This window comes from Lissotriton helveticus, chromosome 7, assembly GCF_964261635.1.
Source record: "Lissotriton helveticus chromosome 7, aLisHel1.1, whole genome shotgun sequence".
Lineage (NCBI taxonomy): Eukaryota > Metazoa > Chordata > Amphibia > Caudata > Salamandridae > Lissotriton > Lissotriton helveticus.
This window is the reverse complement of record NC_136068.1, coordinates 404,588,701-404,610,963: the sequence shown is the minus strand read 5'-3', so window position 1 is coordinate 404,610,963 and position 22,263 is coordinate 404,588,701. Positions and strand designations below refer to the sequence as shown.

Below are 22,263 nucleotides of genomic sequence, written 5' to 3'. Positions count from 1 at the left end.
TTTCTTGTGTAGGGGCTCAAGATGAGCACTCAACATAGTTTCCAGCCTGGTCCACATTTCTGCACCTTCTGAGAATTCTCCGGTTGCCCTGCTAAGGTTGTAACTCTGCCCTGGGTAGGAGCACCTTTCCTATTTGGTTTGATGTCCTCACTTTTGTTCCCTTCCCCTCGAGTTCGCTTGATTGTTGCCAGAGGATCCACTGATGGAGTAGTGACCCAACCCGTCTCACTTCAATCTAGTTGTGCCCTTTTTGATCTAGTAACCACCTCCCCACCTTCCCATAGAGTTTTTCCGTTTCCGTTTCTAATTGAAGTCGTGGCCCAGACGTGGCTCCCCCCGTGTGACCTGGCTGCCCTGGCTCACCGGGTGAAACCATGTGTGGGTCACAACCCCCCTCGGTCTCCTCTCCTGCTGATGTTATTATGCATGACACCATCTGTGGTACCTCTATAGTCTGCGCTAACAGTTCTATCCCTTGTGGTTCTGTAACATCTGGGCTAATTAGAATATGAGCGGCATTTATGATATCTTTAGCTACTGGGTTATCAGCTTTAGGTGACCTAGCCAATGCTATGGGCCCTATAGATGACCTCTTCTGTAGTGCAAATGAGTCCAGTGAGAGTCTCTTTTCTGCCAGTTGAATCTCGTGCACCAACAGCGACTCCGCCCTCACAAAAAATGCGTCCAATGTCCCTTTTGCACTCCCCCCGCCATGGAGTCCCTCGCTTTCCTCCTACTCATCCTATTAAATGAACAGATCACAATTCGCGAATAACCCCAAATGACCCAATATCCATCCACCCAGACCACAGAGTCCAAGATCTAAAAAGCACTATAGGGTTCTACTCCACTCCTCTGTTTTTTCCCACGGGGTAAGTGTCCACGATAACAACTTTTACTCTCCCCTGCTGTGATAAGCTATAAGGCTATAAGACTATTGACAGTATGAATAGACCCAGCGGGGCACAGTGAAGATGTCCTCACCTCGCCTTATCCGATATATGATAATAAAGTCCAGGGGGTGTGGTCGATGCCCGGGGATTCGTGAGAGGGTTCAAAGCTCCTGAGAGGTTAGTGGGGTGGCCTCCTGGCTCTGGCGCTGGGCGATGGCGCTGGCTTCAGGCGCCACTAGAGGACCCTGGGTATTGGAGTCCGCTTCTCAGTGGGCGATCGATGCAGCCCCCACGGGCTGTTCTACTGCGGGAGATGCAGGAGATGCCCCCCACGGGCTGTGTATGGTACGGGAGAGTCGCGGGGGACAAGGACAAAGCAGGGCTGGTCATTTATTATTCCCTCTTTGTGCATAGAATAAACAATTTCTGACTTCGGTGCTCCAAAGGAAGAGGGCTGCCACTATTGCGCGCAAATATGGACTGAAAGCATCCAGTCCTGAAACAGTTCAGCACAATTTCCTGAGCACCAACAAGTGTGAAAATAAAGTATGTTCAATTTCTCTTATTTCCACTGCGATTTATTTCATAAAAAGTTCTTCTGCTTCACAGGCCCTCAACTTCAGATATAGCCAACAAGTATTTCGTCAGAAAACAATGTTCTTACATCACTGACTTCATCAGGGCTGCTGCTCTAATGTCCGTCTTCATGCGAGGAAGTTATTGAGAAGAGCATTCTGCTCAAACAGCCTTCTCCTCTGATATAGTCCTTGCTTCCTCTACTGGCCCATCACCAACTGACTCATTTGCTACAATCTTTCCACTTTGAATGCTAATTTCAAATATGTAACCAGGTCAGTCAGGCTTTGCTGGAAACATATTTGGCTAATTCGTGTACTTGACAACATGTTGTCACCTAACTCACTGTAATCTTTTTTGTGAATATTTTCAAATATAGGGTTGAATGGCTGGGATGTAAGGGGAGGTAAAGGTTGATCACCTTAGTACTAGGAGTCTTTCAACCTTTCTTTGTTGGGATCCAATCACCATCCTCTCGTGTCTGCCTTGGTCAAAAAAGAATTCTACTTGCAGATGACCTAATGAAAGAAAAGAAGTTGGATGTGTCAAGTGGGGCATGGGACCCCACTGCCAAACCGAGCAACTTTTAGTTTTCTTGCTTGACCTGGCGAGTTGTATTCAAGATGGTCTAATTTGACAATGTTTGCATCTACAGTAATTTGGATATACAACTTTTAACTGCAAAATGTTCATACGGCATTCCGATAGATTCCACCTCTTAAATCTTTGCTTTTTAAGGTCATGTTCCTCTCGGGCTTTTAATCTTTGTTTATCTATTCAACTCATAGGCCTATAAACCCATGGCACTGAATGACTTTAAATATATGAGTTGAAAGGCATACCTTGCCCTGGTCTTAAATCAGAAAAATATGGAACCCACCTCAACAGCTTTGTTGCAGTGAGATTGTCTTGGAATGTGGTATGAATCCTCTTACGATATGCTTTGTGCATGTTTTAGATCTCATGAAGAAAACATATTACCTCACTGCAAACCATGTTCCGTATCTGTTTTTGCCCCATATCATATTATCGTGCGTTTGTATCCAAGCTTAAATGGCAAAATTGATTACAGAATGCATGTGAAAACAGCCCTCTATGCATATGTCTCCGTACCGCTAAAAAACCTTCTCAGTTAGCTCAGTCATTTTCAGAAAACTTCAAAATCCTCCTCTTACCCACCCTCTTCCCAGCACCTCAATAGGATCCATCTCCTTTGGTTTTCTATGGCGCCTACATGCAGGCCATGTTATCTAGTCTGTCCCGTCTAATCCTTCCCCACTCTCTAAAGTATCCTCTTATAAGAGATTTTTTTTTGTTTAAGAGATTTTTATTAGCATTTTGGAGTAAATACAATACATATGTCATAAAAATTTGGAACAATAGAATATCAAAGAGAAGTACTAAAACATATGCAATGAGCAATAAAAACCAAGAAGGAAATGACCATAGAGAGAAGTAAAAGGGAAAAGGAAGAAACAAGAAGAATAGAAAAGAGGAAAGAAGAAAGAACGAAAAGAAAGAAAGGGCAAAAGAATGGAAGGGAAGAGAGAGAGAGGAGAAGGGAATACTAAGTGGGAAAACTGAGAGTCAGTCAGGGAAGAGATTTGGAGGAAAGATAAGTGGTAAAGGGGAGCCAAAGGAGATCAGATTTAATTTTCAGGGGGATAGAATAGGACGAAGCTATAGCAATCCTATGTTCATCACAGACAAAATTCCACCAGGTGTGAGTAGAAATTTTAGAATTATCTTTCCAACATAATAAGATAACTTTAAATGCAAGAGAAATAAACAAGTCCAACAATCTCGCAGAAGAAGAGATAATATCCACATCAGATGACAATGATCCTAGAAAAATAGCCTGTAAAGATAACTGGGCAGAACATTTAAAAACTAGCATACATGTCTTCCAAACTTCCTTCCAAAATGATAAAACATGAAAACATTCAAACAGTAAGTGTTTAAGTGACCCAGTTTCATTAGCACAGGACCAACACAGTAAAGAGGATGTTGGGGATAACTTATGAACAGTTACAGGAGTGATAAGGACTCTATGATAAATTAACAGTAACGATTGGGTAATACGAGCAGCAGGAGATACCTTAAACAATTTGGACCATATACGATCCCACATCAGAACAGAGAGAGACATATTAAGGTCCGTTTCCCATGCAATCTCAATAGCTGATTTAGAACGATCTGAACTAGGTGCCAGTAATAGTGTATAAACAAGGGCAGCCTTAGGTTGTTGAGAGGAAAATAAGGGATAAAGGGAAGAGGTAGGAACAAAGGATGGGAAGACAACAGGTATTGAAAGGGAAGCTAAGTGTGACTGAATGGCAGACGTAATAATGGTATATTCAGAAAGAGATGACGAAGGTAAATTAAATAACCTTTGTAATTGCAGAAAAGGAATGAGAGAATCATTATCAAAAAATTGATGAACAAATATAATATTCTTCTCTTTCCAGTGCTTGAAATAAAATGATTTACCTTTATATCGAAGAAATTTGTTATACCATACAACAGATAATAAAAAACATTGCAATGAAGAAAGGTTAGAGGAGAAGACATTGTGTAATACAGTTTGGGAGTATTTTAAGATACGGTATTTAGTCAAAAAAGAACAGTTTGACATAAAAACAACATGTTGAAAGGAAAGGTCCTTCAGCAGAGAGCGTTCTAGAAGAACCCAGGTAGGTACAGGAGTGTCATCAAAGTCATAGGCTAAAGAAAAGGATTGTTTAATCATGAAAACAGAGTGGTACATTTTAAAGTTGGGAAATCGAACTCCACCTTCAGATTTAGGACGAATCAGCTTCTGTAGCGCTATTCGGGGATGCTTGTCATTCCACAAAAATTTAGTACAAATAGAGTTTATGCGGGAGAAATAGGAAAGGGGAATTTTGAAAGGAAGCATAGACACAGTATAAAGAACATGAGGGGTAATCATCATTTTAATTGTGTCCAGTCTGCCCCACCAGGAAAGAAATAAAGGGGACCAAATTTGAAGAAGGGAGGAGATTTTCTTTATAAGAGAATCAAACGTAAATTTAAGGGTATCTTTCAAGGAGGGAGCGAACCAGATACCAAGATATTTAATTTTAGAGGGACACCTAGCAAAATCAGTATTATTAAACATGTATTGGTAGCAAAGTGAATTAAGTGGGAGGACTTCTGTTTTGGACAGATTCAATTTATATCCCGAAATAGAGGAATATAAACTGACCTCTTCCATGAATGGTGGAAGGGAGTTTTCAGGATTAGACATGTACACTAGCACATCATCTGCATATGCGGACAATTTAGTTTCAGTAGAAGCCAATTTAAAACCAGTGATGCTAGGATTAGAACAAATTCTTTCTAAGAAGGGCTCAAGACAAAGAATAAATAACAGGGGAGAGAGGGGACATCCCTTACGAGTGCCTCTAGACAAGGAGAACGACTTGGAAAATTGGTTGTTGACAAAAATACTGGCACGAGGAGAGGAATAGAGAAGTTTAACCATAGAAATAAAAGAAGAACCAAAACCAAACCAGTGTAGGGTACGAATGAGAAATTGCCAGTTAATGCGGTCAAAAGCCTTCTCAGCATCTAAGGACAGTGCTGCTAAAGGGACTTTAAGATGTTTGCTGTGGGCAATGACATTAGAGAATAAACGAGCATTGTCAGCAGCAAGCCTACCCTTCACAAAATCCACCTGGTCCGTCTTGATGACACTGGGGATAAGGGAATCAAGACGAGTAGCAAGTATTTTAGCAAAACTTTTGCAATCATAATTAATTAGGGATATAGGGCGATAGTTTTTGCATTGGGTATGATCTTTATCAGGTTTTGGAATGAGGATAATTAATGCATCCAAAAAGGACCCAGAAGCCTTCGCACTACTAATAAAGGAATTGAAGAGTTGAAGGAGTTTAGGGGCAAAAAAGGTATGAAACGAAGAATAAAATTCTACAGGTAGGCCATCTGGACCAGGAGCCTTTGAACGTTTGAGGGATCGCATGGCTCGAGTTACCTCCTGTAGTGTAATTTCCTCTTCCAGGAGCACAAACTCATCGGGGAGGGAAGGGGGAGATGGAAGACCCTCAAAAAAGGAAGATAAGTTTACATCAGAGGGATGGGTGTCATCAGTATATAAGGAATGATAATAGGAATGGAATACATCAGCGATGTCCTCATCTGCTGTAACCAATTTGTTTAGAGATTCATTGAAAATGGGGCCAATATTTTTACGTTCAGACTTAATTTTCAAATAGTTTGCTAACAATTTCCCCGCTTTATTTTGGCCACCATGAAATTTGGATTTAATTTTGAGGAGGGTGTTTCAAGCCTCATTGGTAATAATCTTATTGAGGTCTGTTTTGGCTAAGATCAAATCGTGAAGGGAGGAGGGGGATTTAGAAGAGAAATATAAATGCTCAAGGTGCTTAATTTTACGAAGTTGGTCATCATACTGTTCCCTATTGAGTTTCTTCTTTTTAGCAACATAGGATATGGTAAATGCTCGGAACGCCGCTTTAAAGGCATCCCAATTGTTAGGAATGGAGGTATCAGAGGGATCATTAAAGGTAAAAAATTCAGTGAAAAATTCCACACTTTCCTTCAAAAAAACTGCATCAGATAAAAGAAAGGCGTTAAATTTCCAGCGACTAAATTTAGAGGATATAAGGGAAAGATCAAGTGAGGTAGAAACAGGGGCATGGCCAGAAATAAAAATGGAGCCTATGGTAGATTGTTGAATGGAGGGGAGTATGGATTTACTAATCAAAATGTAATCAATTCTAGAACGGGTGTGGTGCACAGGAGAGAGAAAGGTATATTCCAACACATCTGGGTTACATAACTTCCAAGAATCAAATAAAGGACGCAAGGCAATGGCAGATTGGAAGCTCCTATGGGATTTGTCAGGTTGAAATTTGCTGGAAGATAATCTATCAGAGAAAGGGTCCAACCATTGGTTAAAATCACCTGCAATGATAAAATCAGGGCAGTCAATGGAGGAAATTAGGGTTTTAATAGCAATCCAAAACTTAGGATCAGGACGTACCGGGCCGTAAATATTTAGCAGAACCATTGTTTTATTATGGATAACAACCTTAGCCATTGCCCAACGTCCTTCGTCATTATGTTGAGATGAGATAATCTGTACATTCAAAGCTTTGTGAAATAAAATAGCAACCCCCCCTTTTTTAAGACAAGCTGGAGAAAATACAACCTGACCCATCCACTGTCTCTTCAATTTGATTGATTTGACATCAGAACAATGTGTTTCTTGAAGAAAAACAACTTGAGAACCAATTTTGGATAAATGAGACAATACCTTTTGACGCTTGACAGGGTGACCAAGACCTCGCACATTCCAAGAGACAAAATTACACACCATTGAGGAAGAGGGTGATGGACGACACGTGGAGAGAACACATGGCAAGGGAAGCACTACAAAAAAGGAAATAACAATGACATAAAATACGTATAAGGGAAGCACTCAAAATACTCAGAACACACACGTAAAATCTGGTGAGAAGAACGAAATACACCATGAAGGAGAATAATCGAAAAAGAGATTGCAGAGGAGACGAAAGAAATGGAGCAGAGAAGAAAAGGAAAAGGAATGTAGTAAGAGGGGAAGAGAAAAAAGAGATAAGGGGAAAGGTAAAAAAGAGAACAGATAAAAGATAGAGGAAAGTAAACAGATCAAGGCACAGACGCCTGATCGGAGAAATAGCGAAGAACAAAAGCATCAGGGGGAAGGATACGCCGGGTAGGGGAGACATCCCCATGAGCATCCGAGAAAAAGGACACAAGAAAAGGGTGAACAGAAGCTGTAAGAGCGAAAAGTAGGAGAATATAAATTAAAGATGAAAAAGAAGATACATACAGAGACAGAGGAGAGACGTACACATCAATAGTGAGAAAAAAAAGGAAACAACATGCTAGAGCATCAAGAAAGTTAACAAGAAAAAAGATTAAGCCACAGTATCCATCGTCGAAGAAGAGACACTTTGGAGATAAGCAGGGAGCTTTTGAGGATCATCAAATGAGCGGGTTCGACCATTATGAGTGATCTTGCAGAAACATGGATGAAGAATGCCATATTGAATGTGAAGTTGTCGCATCAGAATCCGTAGATTCAAGAATTCTTTACGTCTGGCGTTAGTCGCAGTCGAGAGGTCTTGGGAGATGAAAATGTTGTGACCAGACCACTGGAGACGACGTTTCAGTCTGGCAGCTTTTAAAACAGTCATCAGCTCCGTGAATTCTAGGAAAAGCATGATAATGCCACGAGGTTTGTTAGAGGCAGAGTTCAGACGGCCAAGGCGGTGAGCTCTTTGAATGTTCAGAGGATGTGACGCAGGTTGGAGATCCAAAAGTTCTTGTAGAAATTTTTGTGAAAAAGACACCATGTCAGAACCGTCCAAATTTTCCGGAATACCATAAACGGGTAGGTTGTTTCTGCGATTGCCATTTTCCAAATCTTCCGTGTGCAGCTTAAGTTTGTGGATTTCTTGCTCTAGGAGAGGGATTTTAGTCGAGACATCTTGAATGTCACTAACCCTTTGTTCCAAATTTAAGACTTTGCCCTCCATAAGTACCCAACGGTCTTCAATCTGTTTGAGCCTGTCATTGGTCGCACTCATAAAAGGTTGGAGGCCGCAAACCTCCTCAAGGATTGAGTCCAGAACAGGATTAGAGGAAGACTTAATGGGAGAGGGCGGGTCATTTTTAAGCCGTTTAGGTTTGGTACCAGTCTGAGACAACTTGGAGTCATTGGCCATGATAAAAAATGTGAACAAGGACCAAAAGGCGCGGCCAAAAATAAACAGCAAGAAAGATACTGCACAGTAGATATTATCTATGAGTAGTAGCAGAGACACTAAACCAGTTGGAGGAAAACCGCAGGTCACTGAAAAAGGGTGGCACTGAGGTATGAGGAAATATGATAGTCAGGTGCAGCGTTAAACTGCGAAAAAACAAATATCCAACCTAATAAATATCATTGATAGTAAGCGGGGCATGAATTAAGTAATGCGATATGGTCAAAACAACAATATTTGTGGCATAATGGAGAGGAGAAAAGAGTCTGGTCAAATGCAGCATTAGTAAAATGGCGGTACCTTTTTTTCTGACAGAAAGCACGGAGTCAGTTGTCAAGCACAAAGAAGGGGCAAAAAAATGGCCAGGAACAGCAAAAAAGACGCCATAGAGGTGTAGAATATGGGCAAAGCAGAGGAATAATGCCAAATAGAAGGCAGGGAGTCGAAGCGGGTAGCTGAAGAACGACACGGGCTCAGCGCTCAAAATGGCGGCCGCCCGCGTCGCGTCTGAAGGAAAATTTACCGCTTTGCATTCAGACTCCTCACTGCATGAAGACCAGTTCTGATGGCCACATCAGGGTCGCGGAGCCTTCCACCGACAATGGAGCCGCTTCCGACGACCAAAGAGCAGGAAACAGCGCTCTCACGGCATCCGTGTAGAAAGTCCGTCACGGAGCTCATGGAAAGTGCGTCCTCACCGTCCGGCGCGCAAGCCACGCCCCCCTCTTATAAGAGATTTGTTAACGCTTCTGCATGGCCCTCTAGATTCTAAGTGCAGGATACATATCCCTGTTACAAAGTGCTATTATTGTCCCTTTCTGGGCTAGAGAAGTGCTTTACAAGTACACCTCAGGAAAACAAATATTGGCATAGCCAATAGGTCTCGCCTTTGGTACCTTATAAGTGTTTAGCCATGCAACAGGTGATGTTGTTGCACCAAGGATATTGTGCTGCATAACTAAATACGTGTATTTTCTGAAAGGCAAGACGCATTGGCTATGGCAATGTTTTTATACACTACTACAAATTAATGAATTGTGTGCTACTGAAAAATTTTGTTCTAGCTTTTTTGCTTAAAAATCAAATGTGGAACAACTTCACAATTAGTCAGTCAGTCAGTCAGTCTTCACAATTAGTTTTAATGCTAAAGTAGCCTGAAGGGTAAAAGTGCAAAATGTACCTTCTGAGCAATGTGCAGTAATGTTCTTTTAGCATACATAAAACACCCAATTAGAGCTTGGTAGTTTGTATTTTATTTTTCAGCTATTGGCATTGCTAATATGTGTTGTGTTTTTTGGCACCCTATAAGTGTGTAACCAACGATATTGGCAATGGTTGTCTAGGAATAACTGACAAATATTTTTTAGTTTAAATTTTATTGCAAGAATATTTAGTTAACATTTTTAGTACTTTAACCCCTTCGATGCTGCGGACGGCTCCTGGCCGTCTCACGTGACAGTGGGCGTGTGCGGAGGCCGGCCGGGGGCCGGCCGAACCCCGTCCACTGATTAGAATCCCACCACCGCCTCAGAATTCGCGCATTGGTCAACGTGTTAAAGTAAGTTGAGTGGATAAATAAATATTTCTGATGTACATTCATACATGTTTTATAAATATATTAATTCTGTTGCAATATCTTTTAATATTTTTGTAATAATGCCACTGCAAAATATTACTTCACATGTCTGCAGTAAATATGGCATAAGTGCATCAGATAAGTCTTACACATCTGTATTGATCATAAACCAGTCCAGTAGAAGTTCACTGCTAATATCCATAGATTGATATGTTTCAGTACTGTGCACTTGTGTTGTTATTGTAGATGGCCCCAGAAATCTGTGCACACGCGGCAGCCACAGGTTTAAATGAAAGCTGGGCTGACTCTAAGTTTTATCCTTCCTATAACTTGAGAAGAGAGGCAGCATGTGCTAGGAGAGAGCGCTTGTTTAGATAGTGTGTGTAGAGAGCAGCCTGTTTTAATGAATTATACTAAAATACATGCTAGCAGATATTTGTGACAAAATACCATTATTTTTAGTGCAGCTGCTAGATATGTAGCACATTTATTGGCAGAGATCAACAAGCCACTAAAACAGATGGCCCCAGAAATCTGTGCGCACACAACAGCCACAGGTTCAAATTACAGCAGGGCTGACTCTAAGTTTCATCCTTCCTATAACTTGAGAAGAGAGGCAGCATGTGCGAGGAGAGAGCGCTTGTTTATATGGTGTATGTACAGAGCAGCCCCTGTTTTAATGTATTCTACAAAAATACATGCTAGCAGATACTTTTAACAAAGTACGATTTTTTATGTACAGCTGCTAGATATGTAGCACAGTAATTGGCAGAGATCAAAAAACCACACAGTTGTTTAAACGGAACCGGTTGACAAGGGAAGGTGAGGGTGAGGCAGGCAGTGGAAGGGAAAGTAAAGAAATATAAACAAGCGCTCGCGGCCACGTTAATTTAAAAAAGATGGCTCCTGCACGCTGCTGCTCGCTCCCTGAAGGTGGATGCCACCACAAACACGAGTGCTTGAAAATACAGACCGATTTCTAAAGGTCATCTCCTAGTGCAGCGTGCAGCGCATGCGCGCTGCACTAGGCTTGACCTAAAAACGAAAGGCAACTCATTTACTTTAGCTGCAGGACAGAATGAATTCTAAATCATCTACGCAAGAAAATAATTTTTGGTGTTTCATATGGATAACATCCTCTATAATCTTGACGTCAGTAGAACTGTATTTTAAAATCCACGAACTTACTTTTTGTTGCATGTAGTAGCCTTAACACTAGAAATGAGGTGTCAAAAGCCACTATTAGCAGTAATTATTGGAGGCCTTGTACTGACTTAAGCTAGCCATGCTCATTCAGTTATAGGTAAGTCAAGGTCGTGGAAGTTTCCTACACAGATCCCACTTAGGTGAAGCCACATCCTTTTTTAAAACACACCCTTAGTAGACAGTTTAAGAGCTAATAGTAACCTTGGCTAAACATTATGTGACTTTGTTTGCTGCTGCTCCTTGCTCTTCAGTTTTTGAAAATTGTGACATCAGTCTAGAGTGAGAGAGGATGTGTTAGGAATAAATGCACATGAGTAGAATGTCCTATTACTTACCGGTAATCTTCATTACTCCGGGTCCCGTTGTCCTTGTCCTCTTCATACTACACAAGTGAGATAATCTATCTCACCAACAGAAAAAAGAAAAGAAGGATTGCTGGTACACCCCTCCCCCTCTACTGGGAGTACATAACCGTACTCTACCCTGCATTCCTCCTGAACCACCAAGCCCCTGATGAGGGCCGGAAAGCCAGGGAGGGAGGGATGCTATGAAGGGGACGAGGAAAACGGGACCCGGAGTAATGAAGATTACCGGTAATTAATAGGACATTACTCCCAGGTCCCTCCTGTCCTCGTTCCCCTTCATACAACACAAGTGAAAATGCCCAAGCCACAAGCGGCCATCATCGCACAATAAACCACCAGGACACAGAGCCATAGCAAACCCAGCGATTTATTAAAAACAGTACAAAAAGAAAACGGGACAGACCGAAGCACCCCTAAACCAAAGTTAGCATCATCCCCCAGAACATTCTGAATCAGGTAATGCCTAACAAAGGTATTAGCAGAAGCCCAGGTTGCGGCCCTACAAATCTCAGAAAGGGAAACTTCACAAACCTCTGCCCAAGAAGCCGCCACCCCCTGGGTAGAACGGCCCTGTACCCCAGCCATAGGAGGGGAGTCCAAAAGGGAATAGGCCAACATGATTACTTGCTTCAGCCAGCGACCAATGGAGGAAGTGGAAGCCCTGCAACCCCTAAAGGACACCCCAAAGGAAACAAACAGGGAGTCAGACTGCCGAAAGGGACGAGTATGGTCCACATAGATCCGTAACGCATGGCAAACATCCAGAAAAGACCAGGGAAGATCACTCCCATCTACCTGATCTGCACAGAGAGCAGGCAAGACCAGCTCCTGGGAGCGTTGGAATTGGGACGGAACTTTCGGAAAAAAGGACAAATCCAAACGCAGAACCACGCCATCATCAGGAAAGGAAAGAAAGGGCTCCCGAGCCATCAAAGCCCCTAACTCCCTAAGGTGCCTAGCCGAAGTAATAGCCACTAAAAAACTACTTTGAAAGTGACAAACTTCAGATCAACGTCCTCCAAAGGCTCAAAAAAGGCACAGCCACCAAAGCCTTCAACACCAAAGGGAAGTCCCAAAGAGGAAAAGAAGTCCGAACCACCAGACGCGAAATGTAAAAACTGCACAACAAACGAGAAACAAGGTCATCCACATCAGGCAATTTCCCAAGGGGGACGGAAAGCCCGAATAGCCGCCCATTGGGCCTTGCAAAGTGGAGACAGATAAGCCCTTCTCAAACCCTTCCCAGAGAAACTGAAGAACATCAGGCAAAGGACAAACCAAAGAAGACAACGCCAGACCAAGACAGCAATGCTCGAAGTTCCCCCAGTGACGACTGTAGGACCTAAGAGTAGACAGTTTCCAGGACTGCTGAATCGCCAAAGCTAAATGCTCGGGGATACTCCTATTCCTCCACCCCTGCCTTTCAACCGACAGACCGTCAGACAAAGTCGCCGGAGGGACAACATTGAAGTGGACTGCAAAGGAGACGGAGGAAATAGGAAAAACCAAGGACCCTGAACAGCCAACAAGTTCAGAGTGGGAAACCACAACCGGCGGGGCCATAAGGGCACCACCACCTCCCGATCCTCCATCACCAGCCGAGATAGAAACCGAGAGGTCAGACAAATGGGAGGAAAGGCATACATCAGCCAGGATGGCCAAGGGAGGGTCAGAGCATCCACCCCCCATGACCCCGCCTGAGGGACCCGGGAGCAAAAGCGGGCAAGCTGAGCATTGTACCGGGAAGCAAAGAGGTCAAGATAAGGATGACCAAACCTCACACTCACCAGACGAAAGGCCACTGGAGTCAATGCCAACTCCTGGTAGGCGGGGAAGTACTGACTGAGGACATCCACCACCCCATTATCTACCCCCCGGATGTGAATAGCCGCCAGAGACAAGATGTGCCCCTACTCCCAGCAAAACAACAGGGACACCACAGTATTCAGTGAATCGGACTGGATACCCCCTGGTGATTCAAGTAGGCCACCATCACCGTGTTGTCTGAACAAACCAGCACATTGCGGTGCAACAGCTGACTCCGGAACCCCATGACTGCCCGGGACACAGCAGACAACTCCCTCAAATTTTATTTGAAGACCGCCGACTCTCCATAAGCGACCAACAACCCTGAAGGAAGTCCGACCCCCATGTCTCCCCTCAGCCCACTGCACTGGTATCTGTTGTGATGACATCCGGAGGGGGGGGCTGCAGAGGCAGACCCCTGGCCAGATTGTCCGACAACGTCCACCAGTGCAGAGCAGGGAGGATCAAGAGAGACACTGGAAACAAGAGGGACAAATCGTGAGACAAAGGATCCCACCGAGACAACAGGAAGGACCAAAGAGGACGCAGATGGAAACGCGCCAAAGGCACCGTGAACACCGTAGCCTCCATCAGACCCAGAAAGCGCAACCAGAGACGGACCGGAAAGGAATGACGCTACAGAAAACAACAAGCAAGGGAGCACAAGGTCACTGCCTGAGCCACCTGCAGGAAGACCCGTTTCAGATTGGTGCAAAAACGAGTCCCTATGAATGTCAAGTCCTGCAAGGGGACCAGCTGACACTTAGGGAGATTCAATAGAAACCCATGGGCCCCTCAAGGCTGAACACACCACCTCTTGATCCCTCAACAACGAAACCCTGGAGGGAGCATGAAGGAGCCAATTGTCCAGATAAGGATAAATCAGAACCCTCTGAAAATGCAATGGTGAACACTCTGGGGGCAGACCGCAGGCCGAAAGGCAGGCCCTGAAACTGATAATGCTTCCCGAAGACAAAACCTCAGGAATTGATGAGATGGGAGGGGACCAGGACATGATAATAAGCGTCCTGAAGGTCCAGAGTGCACATGAAATGACCCGAGAGAACCAAGGAAATCACTCGCTGAAGAGTCTCCATCTTGAATGGCAGATGCAAAATAAACTTGTTCTGGGCCTTCAGATCCAGGACAAGACGGACACCCCCATGTCACATTGGGGACCAGAAAAATTATGGAATAAAATCCACGACCCCTCTCCATAGGAGGGACCTCCTGCACCGCCCCCTTGTCCAGCAGAGCTGTGACCCCCAGACACAGCTCTGATCTCTTGGATGGACAAGACGGTCAGGGAGTCGGACGTACCCTAGAGTCCGGAGGAGGATCCGAAAATTCAATGATGTACACCAGTATCACAATGTCCAGCATCCACAAATCTGAACAGGAGGACATCCAGGATGGAAGAAATAACTAAAGCTGACGTCCGACCAAGGATCCGACGCCGGCCACCAGATAGTCAGGAGCGAGGCTTCTTAGGAAGAGACTTTGCTTTCTTGTCCCGACTTTTGCCATACTGAAAACATCCCCTGCCACGAGAAAACTGCCTACGAGAGGGAGGATGGATTAAGCTCTTGGGCTTTGAAGAAGCCAGCACCGAGGAAGGCTGTTTGAACGAAGAAGAATGTTTCTCCTCTTTAAACAGACGATGCAATTTGCCCTCCAATTCTTCTCCAAACATCATGGTACCCTGAAAGGGCAATCGCAGCGCAGAAGACTTCTGGCTTGAATCTGCCTTCCAGTCCTTCAGAACCAAATTGCGGCAAGCAGCACACAAGAACCCCAAGGAAGGGCCAAGGCATGCACCATGTCGAAGGAAATATCATACAGAAACACCACCTACCGCTCAATATGATCCAGAAGCCCTAAACAGTCAGTCAAATCATCCATAGACCCATACAGGGACTTGATATCTTGAGTAAGTGACTGAGCCACATAAGGCCCATAAGTGCCAGCCCGGAGCGCCAGATGGGAACCAGAATAAACCTTCCGCAGGGAAGTGTTCACCTTGTCCACAGGATCCCGCACTACAGCATCCTCAGCCAAAGAAGTAGGACCCATGTGACTGGCCACAAAAGAATTGATGGGAATGGAGTCCAGCAAGTCCTTGGCCATATCCTGAAGAGTATAGAGTTTTGCCATGAAAAGGGGAAGCATAATGCGATCAGGGTCCTTCCATTCCCTGTTAAGCACCTCCAGGATATACGGATGAACCGAACATCAACCGTAGCAGTGCTCTGGAACTGGCAAAGAGAAGAATCCCCAGAAGTGCTTGGTGCATCATCGCAAGGAAACCCCATATTCGATTTCACATGTTTCAACAATTCCGGTAACATCTCCTTGTCTATGTATTTGCCCTTCAGGTCATCACTCCCCAACCACTCATCCTCTGAAGCAGAAGAAGGCGATGGCAGGGCCCGACCAGACTTCTTGGATCTAGGTGCCCCACCCATCTCCAGCAAGGTCTCCTTAATGAGACGTTTAATGTGGGCCTCGCTACCCATCCTATTCCATCTGGAACGTGCAGGAGAAGGCAAAGAAAAAGAAGAAGCAGAGGAAGAGGAGGAGGAAACATCAACATGCTGGGTAGAGTACGGTTATGTACTCCCAGTAGAGGGGGGAGGGGTGTACCAGCATTCCTTCTTTTCTTTTTTTCTGTCAGTGAAATAGATTATCTAAGTTGTGTAGTATGAAGGGGACGAGGACAGGAGGACCTGGGGGTAATGACTGTTGAAGCCGAGAGGGTTGTATAACGTGGCAAGCTCTAAGGGTAGATAAGGTTGCACATGTGCTTTTTTTGCTCCGTACAATGTTGTGGTCCCTTTCTATGATGGGGAGGAAATGCCACAAATGCAGAAGAACAGTAGTCATTCATTCCTTTCCTTCATGTGACCCAACCTAAATCCACTAGTCTCTGTACTTGTCATAAATGAATGCTGGTATTCGTGTGTAATCTGCACAGCATGTGAACCCAATGGAAAACCCCATTATCTCTTGAAGAGGTATTTCTCTGCAGACTATAAAGTCATCTTTATTCTGAGCTTTACTCTCTGTGCTCACTGTTTCCTATTTGCCTCAGCTGCTGTGTCTCTGAAAATTAATGATATCTCTTGTGTGACTGAATGAGGTCTCTGGATTGTTTAAAGGCATGAATTTTATTGCGTGCTGTTTCCTTCTCGATCTCACAGAGAAATGAGTTCCCTGCACTCCGGGAAGATGAAATCACCTTACTCCTGCTGCAGATTTGTGAGGCTTTGATGTTTTTACACTCCCAAGGATACATCCACCGTGCGCTTACCTCACACGCTGTGCAGTTGGTCACATGCCACACCGCTAAGCTGAGCAATCTAGAGTACATGCAGCCCAGGTACTTATCAAGGTAGGAGTGACTTACATTGCATGCACACTATAGGTATGTAAGATATCAGAAACCTTAAATACATGTAGCAAGCCATATATGATGGAACATCACCGAGGAGTAAAGTGCATGCATCCAAGACACATTGGAGTCCACCAACCTGGAGTAGATGCACATTAATAGGTGCCAGAGAGTAATATCAGGGTGCATACAGCCGAAGAAGTTTTTAGAGAGCAGCAGTCTGGTACCTGCAGACTAGCTTTGTGTCCCAACTAACCCCACCTTAGAGTGTATGCTACCTCTATAGTCATGAGAGAGCTGCATCACGGGGTAGATTCAAACCCCGTGGGCTCCCACCAGAACCAGGGTGGCGGGAGAAAGTCAGAAGTGGCATATCCCTTTCTAATACCAGTGCTGTCCATACTGATGTTCCTGAGCTATGTACTTGATGTCTGGTAAACCTATTTGGACAGATCCCAAACAGGGCATATCTTTCAGTGTTTGTTGTCTGTTTCAGTACAATGAGCTGTACCGCCAGGAACATCTGGTTACACACCATCCCAGCACCGCTCTTCAACTGGCTGGCCCCTGAGGTGATTGAGGGACGTCCAGCCTCCTTGCGCTCTGACTTCTACAGCTTCTGCACCATTATGCAAGAGACCTTTACAGGTGAGGATGCCATTGCTTTGGGCGAGGTGTGAGATGGATTATATGTGTAGCCCCTCACTTTGTGCCCAACTGTGTATCATCTGTACCTCTGTAAACCAAAAATATGTGTCTGGAGTGGACGTGTGCTTTTACCACAGGTGCTGTCAATGGTGTATCTCATCTTGGGTGTACTCTCACCTGTACTGCTCCATGGTATGTTACTCACTCTGTCCCTTCTCTTTTTAGGCACCATTCCCTGGAGTGGAGCTGATGGTCTGACTGTGAAGAAGATGGTGGAGTCTGGGCTCTCCTTAGCAGCTGATGCCAGTGTACCTCGTGCCTACTTCCACGTTCTGGAGACTGGCCTCAGCCGGAGGGAGCGAGATCGTACCTTGACATTACAAGATGTGCGCTATTCTTTGCGAAGTGATGTGAAGGTAAAAGTCTCCTTTTTCATATGTTCTTCATTTTGGGATTTTCTTTGAAATTGTTAAATAGATTATCTCTAGTCACATGTGGGATCCTAGACCAAATTTTAGTTTAAATGTTTTTCTTTTTTACAAAATTATTTTCAAAAGAAAGTATATTTACAGTAGGTAACATTGACTTTCTTTTTTAAACGAGCCAAAGTTAATTCAAATCAAACTCCATAAAAAACGTGGCACAATAAATAACCCTTCCGACCCATTAAAAAATATCCCAATAAATAACGTAGTGAATAATGCTCTTAAGCATTAGACCTTACAAGAGGACTGTGAGAAGGTGGCCTGGTATATGCTGTCCACTAATTAAAGTGGGCACATTGCACCAGTCCAAAACGATCCTTATGATGTATGAGGTCAAAGTTAACCTTTAGAAAGCTATCCTAGTGGTAGCTGTGGAGAGCAAGGAAGGAAAACAAGTCCCTCGTCTAATTTTTGTATCATGTGTTGCACAGTAATCATGTACAATACTAATGGGGTTAAAACATATACATTATTTGAACACAATAATTGCATGTGACATGTAGATTCAGTGGAGACAGTAATGCAAAAAAACAAGAATATTTTGATAAAAATGTACAAATCGATTTTTATTTATCATTACATTAAAAAATAAACATACATTTTAAAATATTAAAAATATATTAAAAAACAGTTTGTTGTTACAACATGCTTGTGTTGATCATCTGAGCAAGAAAACTACACAAAAGGTGACGCAGCGTTTCGGTGCAATTAGGATCAACCACCTTCTTAAGGGCAAACTTTTCTACAAGATTTAAAATTAAACAATGCAACAATCTGTTAGTTAATACATCCACATTAAAAAGTTGTTTTGAACACAAAAATCAATGCATTAGTCTTTATCTACAGTCCTACTTAGGACTTAAAAAATACATATTATACATTATACTATAACCCCAATTTGAAATACAAATTCAACAGTATAAAATGAGTACAAGACAGGACATGATTCTTTTTTATCATAATCTACCTATTAAAATACAACCATGTATCCCATGAATGATTGAGATGGGACACGTTCTTCCAGTAGTTTTTGTGGAAAGAATAAGGAAAATCACCTAAAATAGAGTTAATCATATTTTACTCTGCATTCATACAGAAAAAAAAGTAATACATATATATTGAGCCCCTTGTAATAAGCATAAAATAATGCGTTCATTATAGCGTACCTTTTTATGTGGTACTCTTCTTTCACATGATACATTCGTAGGAGCCACCAATAAAGGTTATCGCTATATATTAGCGTCCTTAAATATATAAAAATTGAATATCAACTTCTCTGTGTATGTCTAGTATTACTAAATATAGCATTTTAACGGAAAATTTCGGTGCTTACTGTTAAAAAAACAAGTATTCCTTCATCAACAAATTAGGTGAGCCGTGATTAAGCTTCCGTTTGTTGGTGTACCGATATCTCTCTTTAGGAGTTATACTATGAGACAAAGATATTATGCTTAATAAATATCTAGAGTGTCATTTTTCATGTAGATTTTAATCTCTTTTTTAGAAATACAGGCTGGACAATTACCTGATTTTGTTGCTCTCTTTGCATTGCAACTCATAGGTTAAAATCTGTAACAATTTTAAAAAAGAGACAACAGCCTTTTAGAAAGGTGTGCTGGATTATTTTGTTTTAACTACTTCTAAGTATGTTATAAGATTATTTGTCTATTGGTCTTAGTTTTGTGGAGTTACTCTCTTGAGGGTATTGTGTACGTTTTAAGCTCATTATATTTAGGGGCTAAAGCATGCTTATTTTGGCTGCCCTACATTCACGCATGTGTGAATGCCATGTATGCTGTGGAGAGCAGCCTTCAGGCTTAATCTTGAAGGAATGTAAAGCAGCTTGTTTTACCAGAATATCACCTCCAGAATGACTAAAGGAAGGAGAACCACACAGTAGGTATATAAAAATGTGTATTTATTAATATAACACGCTCTACTATCCTCTATACGAGGATAGAACACAAAGAACACAATACGAGATCAATAGCACAATGCACAATGGGCTCCAGGGGTAGACCAAACCATATACTAAAATAGTGGCATAACAGTCACGACTGAGATCAAGACAAGGTCTAGAGCATGTAGAATCACTGGGACCCCAAGGAACCACCCAAGGTGAGTCGACAGGGACCCCACAGAGGCAGGGTGCAGTGTGGGAACACGACCGAGGGCTATGTACAATTCTATGGAGCAGTCGCTGTTACACTTTTAAAGTTTAAGGACCCTTCTAGGAGGACTTCGAGCGAAGCCTTTGGAATGTAAGAGTTTGAAGAGACACCCCACCCGTGGATACCGCAGTACCCAAGTTGAGTTGGAAACTCCTGTCGTTCTCAATGGAGGGCTGTGAAGAAGTACTGCTGCCGTAAAGGTGAAGAGGGTCCAGTGGCATCCAAGCCTGGATTCTGTAAGTGAGGAACTTGAAAGCAGAGGTGATACAGTCTGGGTCACTTCAGAGTGACCAAGGGCTCGGGAGACGAATGCTCACCGATGTCGGGAGCTTCAGGTGCAAAGAAGGGATTCTTGACTCTGCAGCCAAGAGGACCAGGAGACATCGAGGATGACCAAAAGCTGAAGGCGAGCTGTCCCACAAAGGATGTCGAGTGCTGACGATTCAGTTTGTGGCTGGAGCACCAACAAGCCTTGGCAAAAGCAACCCACGCAAGAAGGTCAAACAGGTTACGGTGTGGACCAGCAAGTTCTAGGTTACTCACCAAGCAATGGGGAGTCAGGGCACGCCTGGAGTAACCAGGAAAGCCCAGGAGAAATCAGGTAGTCCCTCAGGGGAACCCACAGGCCGAATGACCAGGAGTCACAAGGAGACCTTGAGCAAGATTGCAAAGCACCAGCCCACGGAGCGCTCGGTGCGAGGAGGCCAGAGTTCTTTGGTGCAAATACTGCTCAGGGTCAGGACTACACGGAGTCCAGTGCACAAGCTCAGGAATCAACAACATGCATATGCAACTACAAATGGACGTGGTTCACAGGGGTTCAGGTAATGCAGTCGCCATGAGGGATACTGGCCTTAAACTCAGTGACACCTCAGGTTCTTTTCTCCAGGGTGAAGGGCAACTGGATGCAGGGGTGTCTTTTGAGGTCGGATTTGACCGTACCGGGCCACATGCAGTTGGGGGGGTCTCCGTGCAGAGGCTGCAGGCGATGTCGGGGAGTCCTGGAGGGGTCAACCCACGGTGGACTAGAGCTCTTGAGCGCTGGGGGACTTTTCTGGAACCGGTGGGCCACTCAAACTCAGGCCGTAGGCAATGGGTGCTTTGGTTTTTCCAGACGTTGGGTTTCTTTTTCCTCAGCAGGCTCAGAGTCTGCCTTGGGAGTTTCTTTTGAACAGAGCTGTTGTTCACAGGAGATCCGGTCTTTGTTGAAGGCAATCAGTCCTCCCAGGGTTCTGGAGGTCACTGGCTTCAGGACAAGGTGACTTTTGGTGCAGGATCTCTGGAAACTGCAGACGCGCCGGTAGGGCTGTGGCAAAGTCAGTTGTTCTCTGCAGTCTCCTCTGCTGGGCATCTTCTTTTGTCCTTCTTCTTTGTAGGTTGCCGGAATCTATCTTCTAGGTTCAGGGCTGACCCCTAAATACTGGGTTTAGGGGGCGTTTTAGAGGTCTCGAGGTCAGTAGCCAATGGGCTACTGACCTTAGGGTGACTACACCTTTAGTGTGCTCACCGCACGAGGGGGAGTGAGCACAATCCCTAATCCTGATTGGGGAATGCCTGCCATCTGCAAGATGACAGATACTGAAGAGCGGGCTTCACCTTGCCTCCCCCACCTGGGGGGTGGGGTTGGCAGAGGTGGACACACCTTCTGGACTGGATAATTTTGCCACCTGTATTCCCACAAAAAGGAGGGGCGACAGGAAGGGGGCTTGCTCCTGATAACAGGAGAGGCTGGAGGTTGCATTACAAAGGCTGCAAGGTCTTTAAAGCTCCCCTGCCACAGATGGCTCTTCCTGACCTGGGGAAGGTGTGACTACCTCCTCCTAGGAGAGGCTTTGTTTCTAGGCTCAGTAAGTGAAGGCTCCCACCCCAGAGGTCCAGAAACATGTCTTGTGGTGGCAGGCTTTTATGTACCAGTCAGGGAACCCACCAAAGGCTGGTCGTTTTCAGGGGGCATCTCTAAGATGTCCTCTGAGTGCATTTTTCATTAAATCCCACACTGGCATCAGTGTGGGTTTAATGTGATGAGAAGTTTGATACCAAACTTCCCAGTTTTCTGTAAAGCCATTATGGTGCTGTGGAGTTCATAATGACAAACTCCCAGCACCATATACTGGCATTACTGCACTTAAATGTCTAGGAATTGGTCTATCAAAACACACAAGATGATGGACGGAATTTTGCACAATGGTCTAGACACTGTAGGGGTACATGGCTCATGCACCTGTACCCTCACTACTGATATAGTGCACCCAGCTAGAGGGATGGCTGACCTATGCCAGGGCAGTGGGTTGTAGGCATGGCACACTGATGCGTACCATGTCAACTCTTCAC

At 44.1% G+C, this 22,263-nt stretch overlaps 1 protein-coding gene across 2 annotated transcripts in view; it reads left to right on the top strand.

Annotated features, from left to right (window-relative positions):
* LOC144766788 (inactive serine/threonine-protein kinase TEX14-like) overlaps positions 1–22,263 on the top strand; it is a 1,338,527-nt gene that overhangs the window by 702,652 nt on the left and 613,612 nt on the right. Inside the window, exons 10-12 of one of the 2 annotated variants that reach the window (XM_078650521.1) lie at positions 16,438–16,616; positions 17,125–17,276; positions 17,502–17,692. In XM_078650521.1, coding sequence (XP_078506647.1) covers positions 16,438–16,616; positions 17,125–17,276; positions 17,502–17,692 — 522 coding nt within the window. Of the gene's footprint in view, positions 1–16,437; positions 16,629–17,124; positions 17,277–17,501; positions 17,693–22,263 lie in introns of both variants that reach the window. The other variant, XM_078650519.1, reaches the window with a different exon arrangement.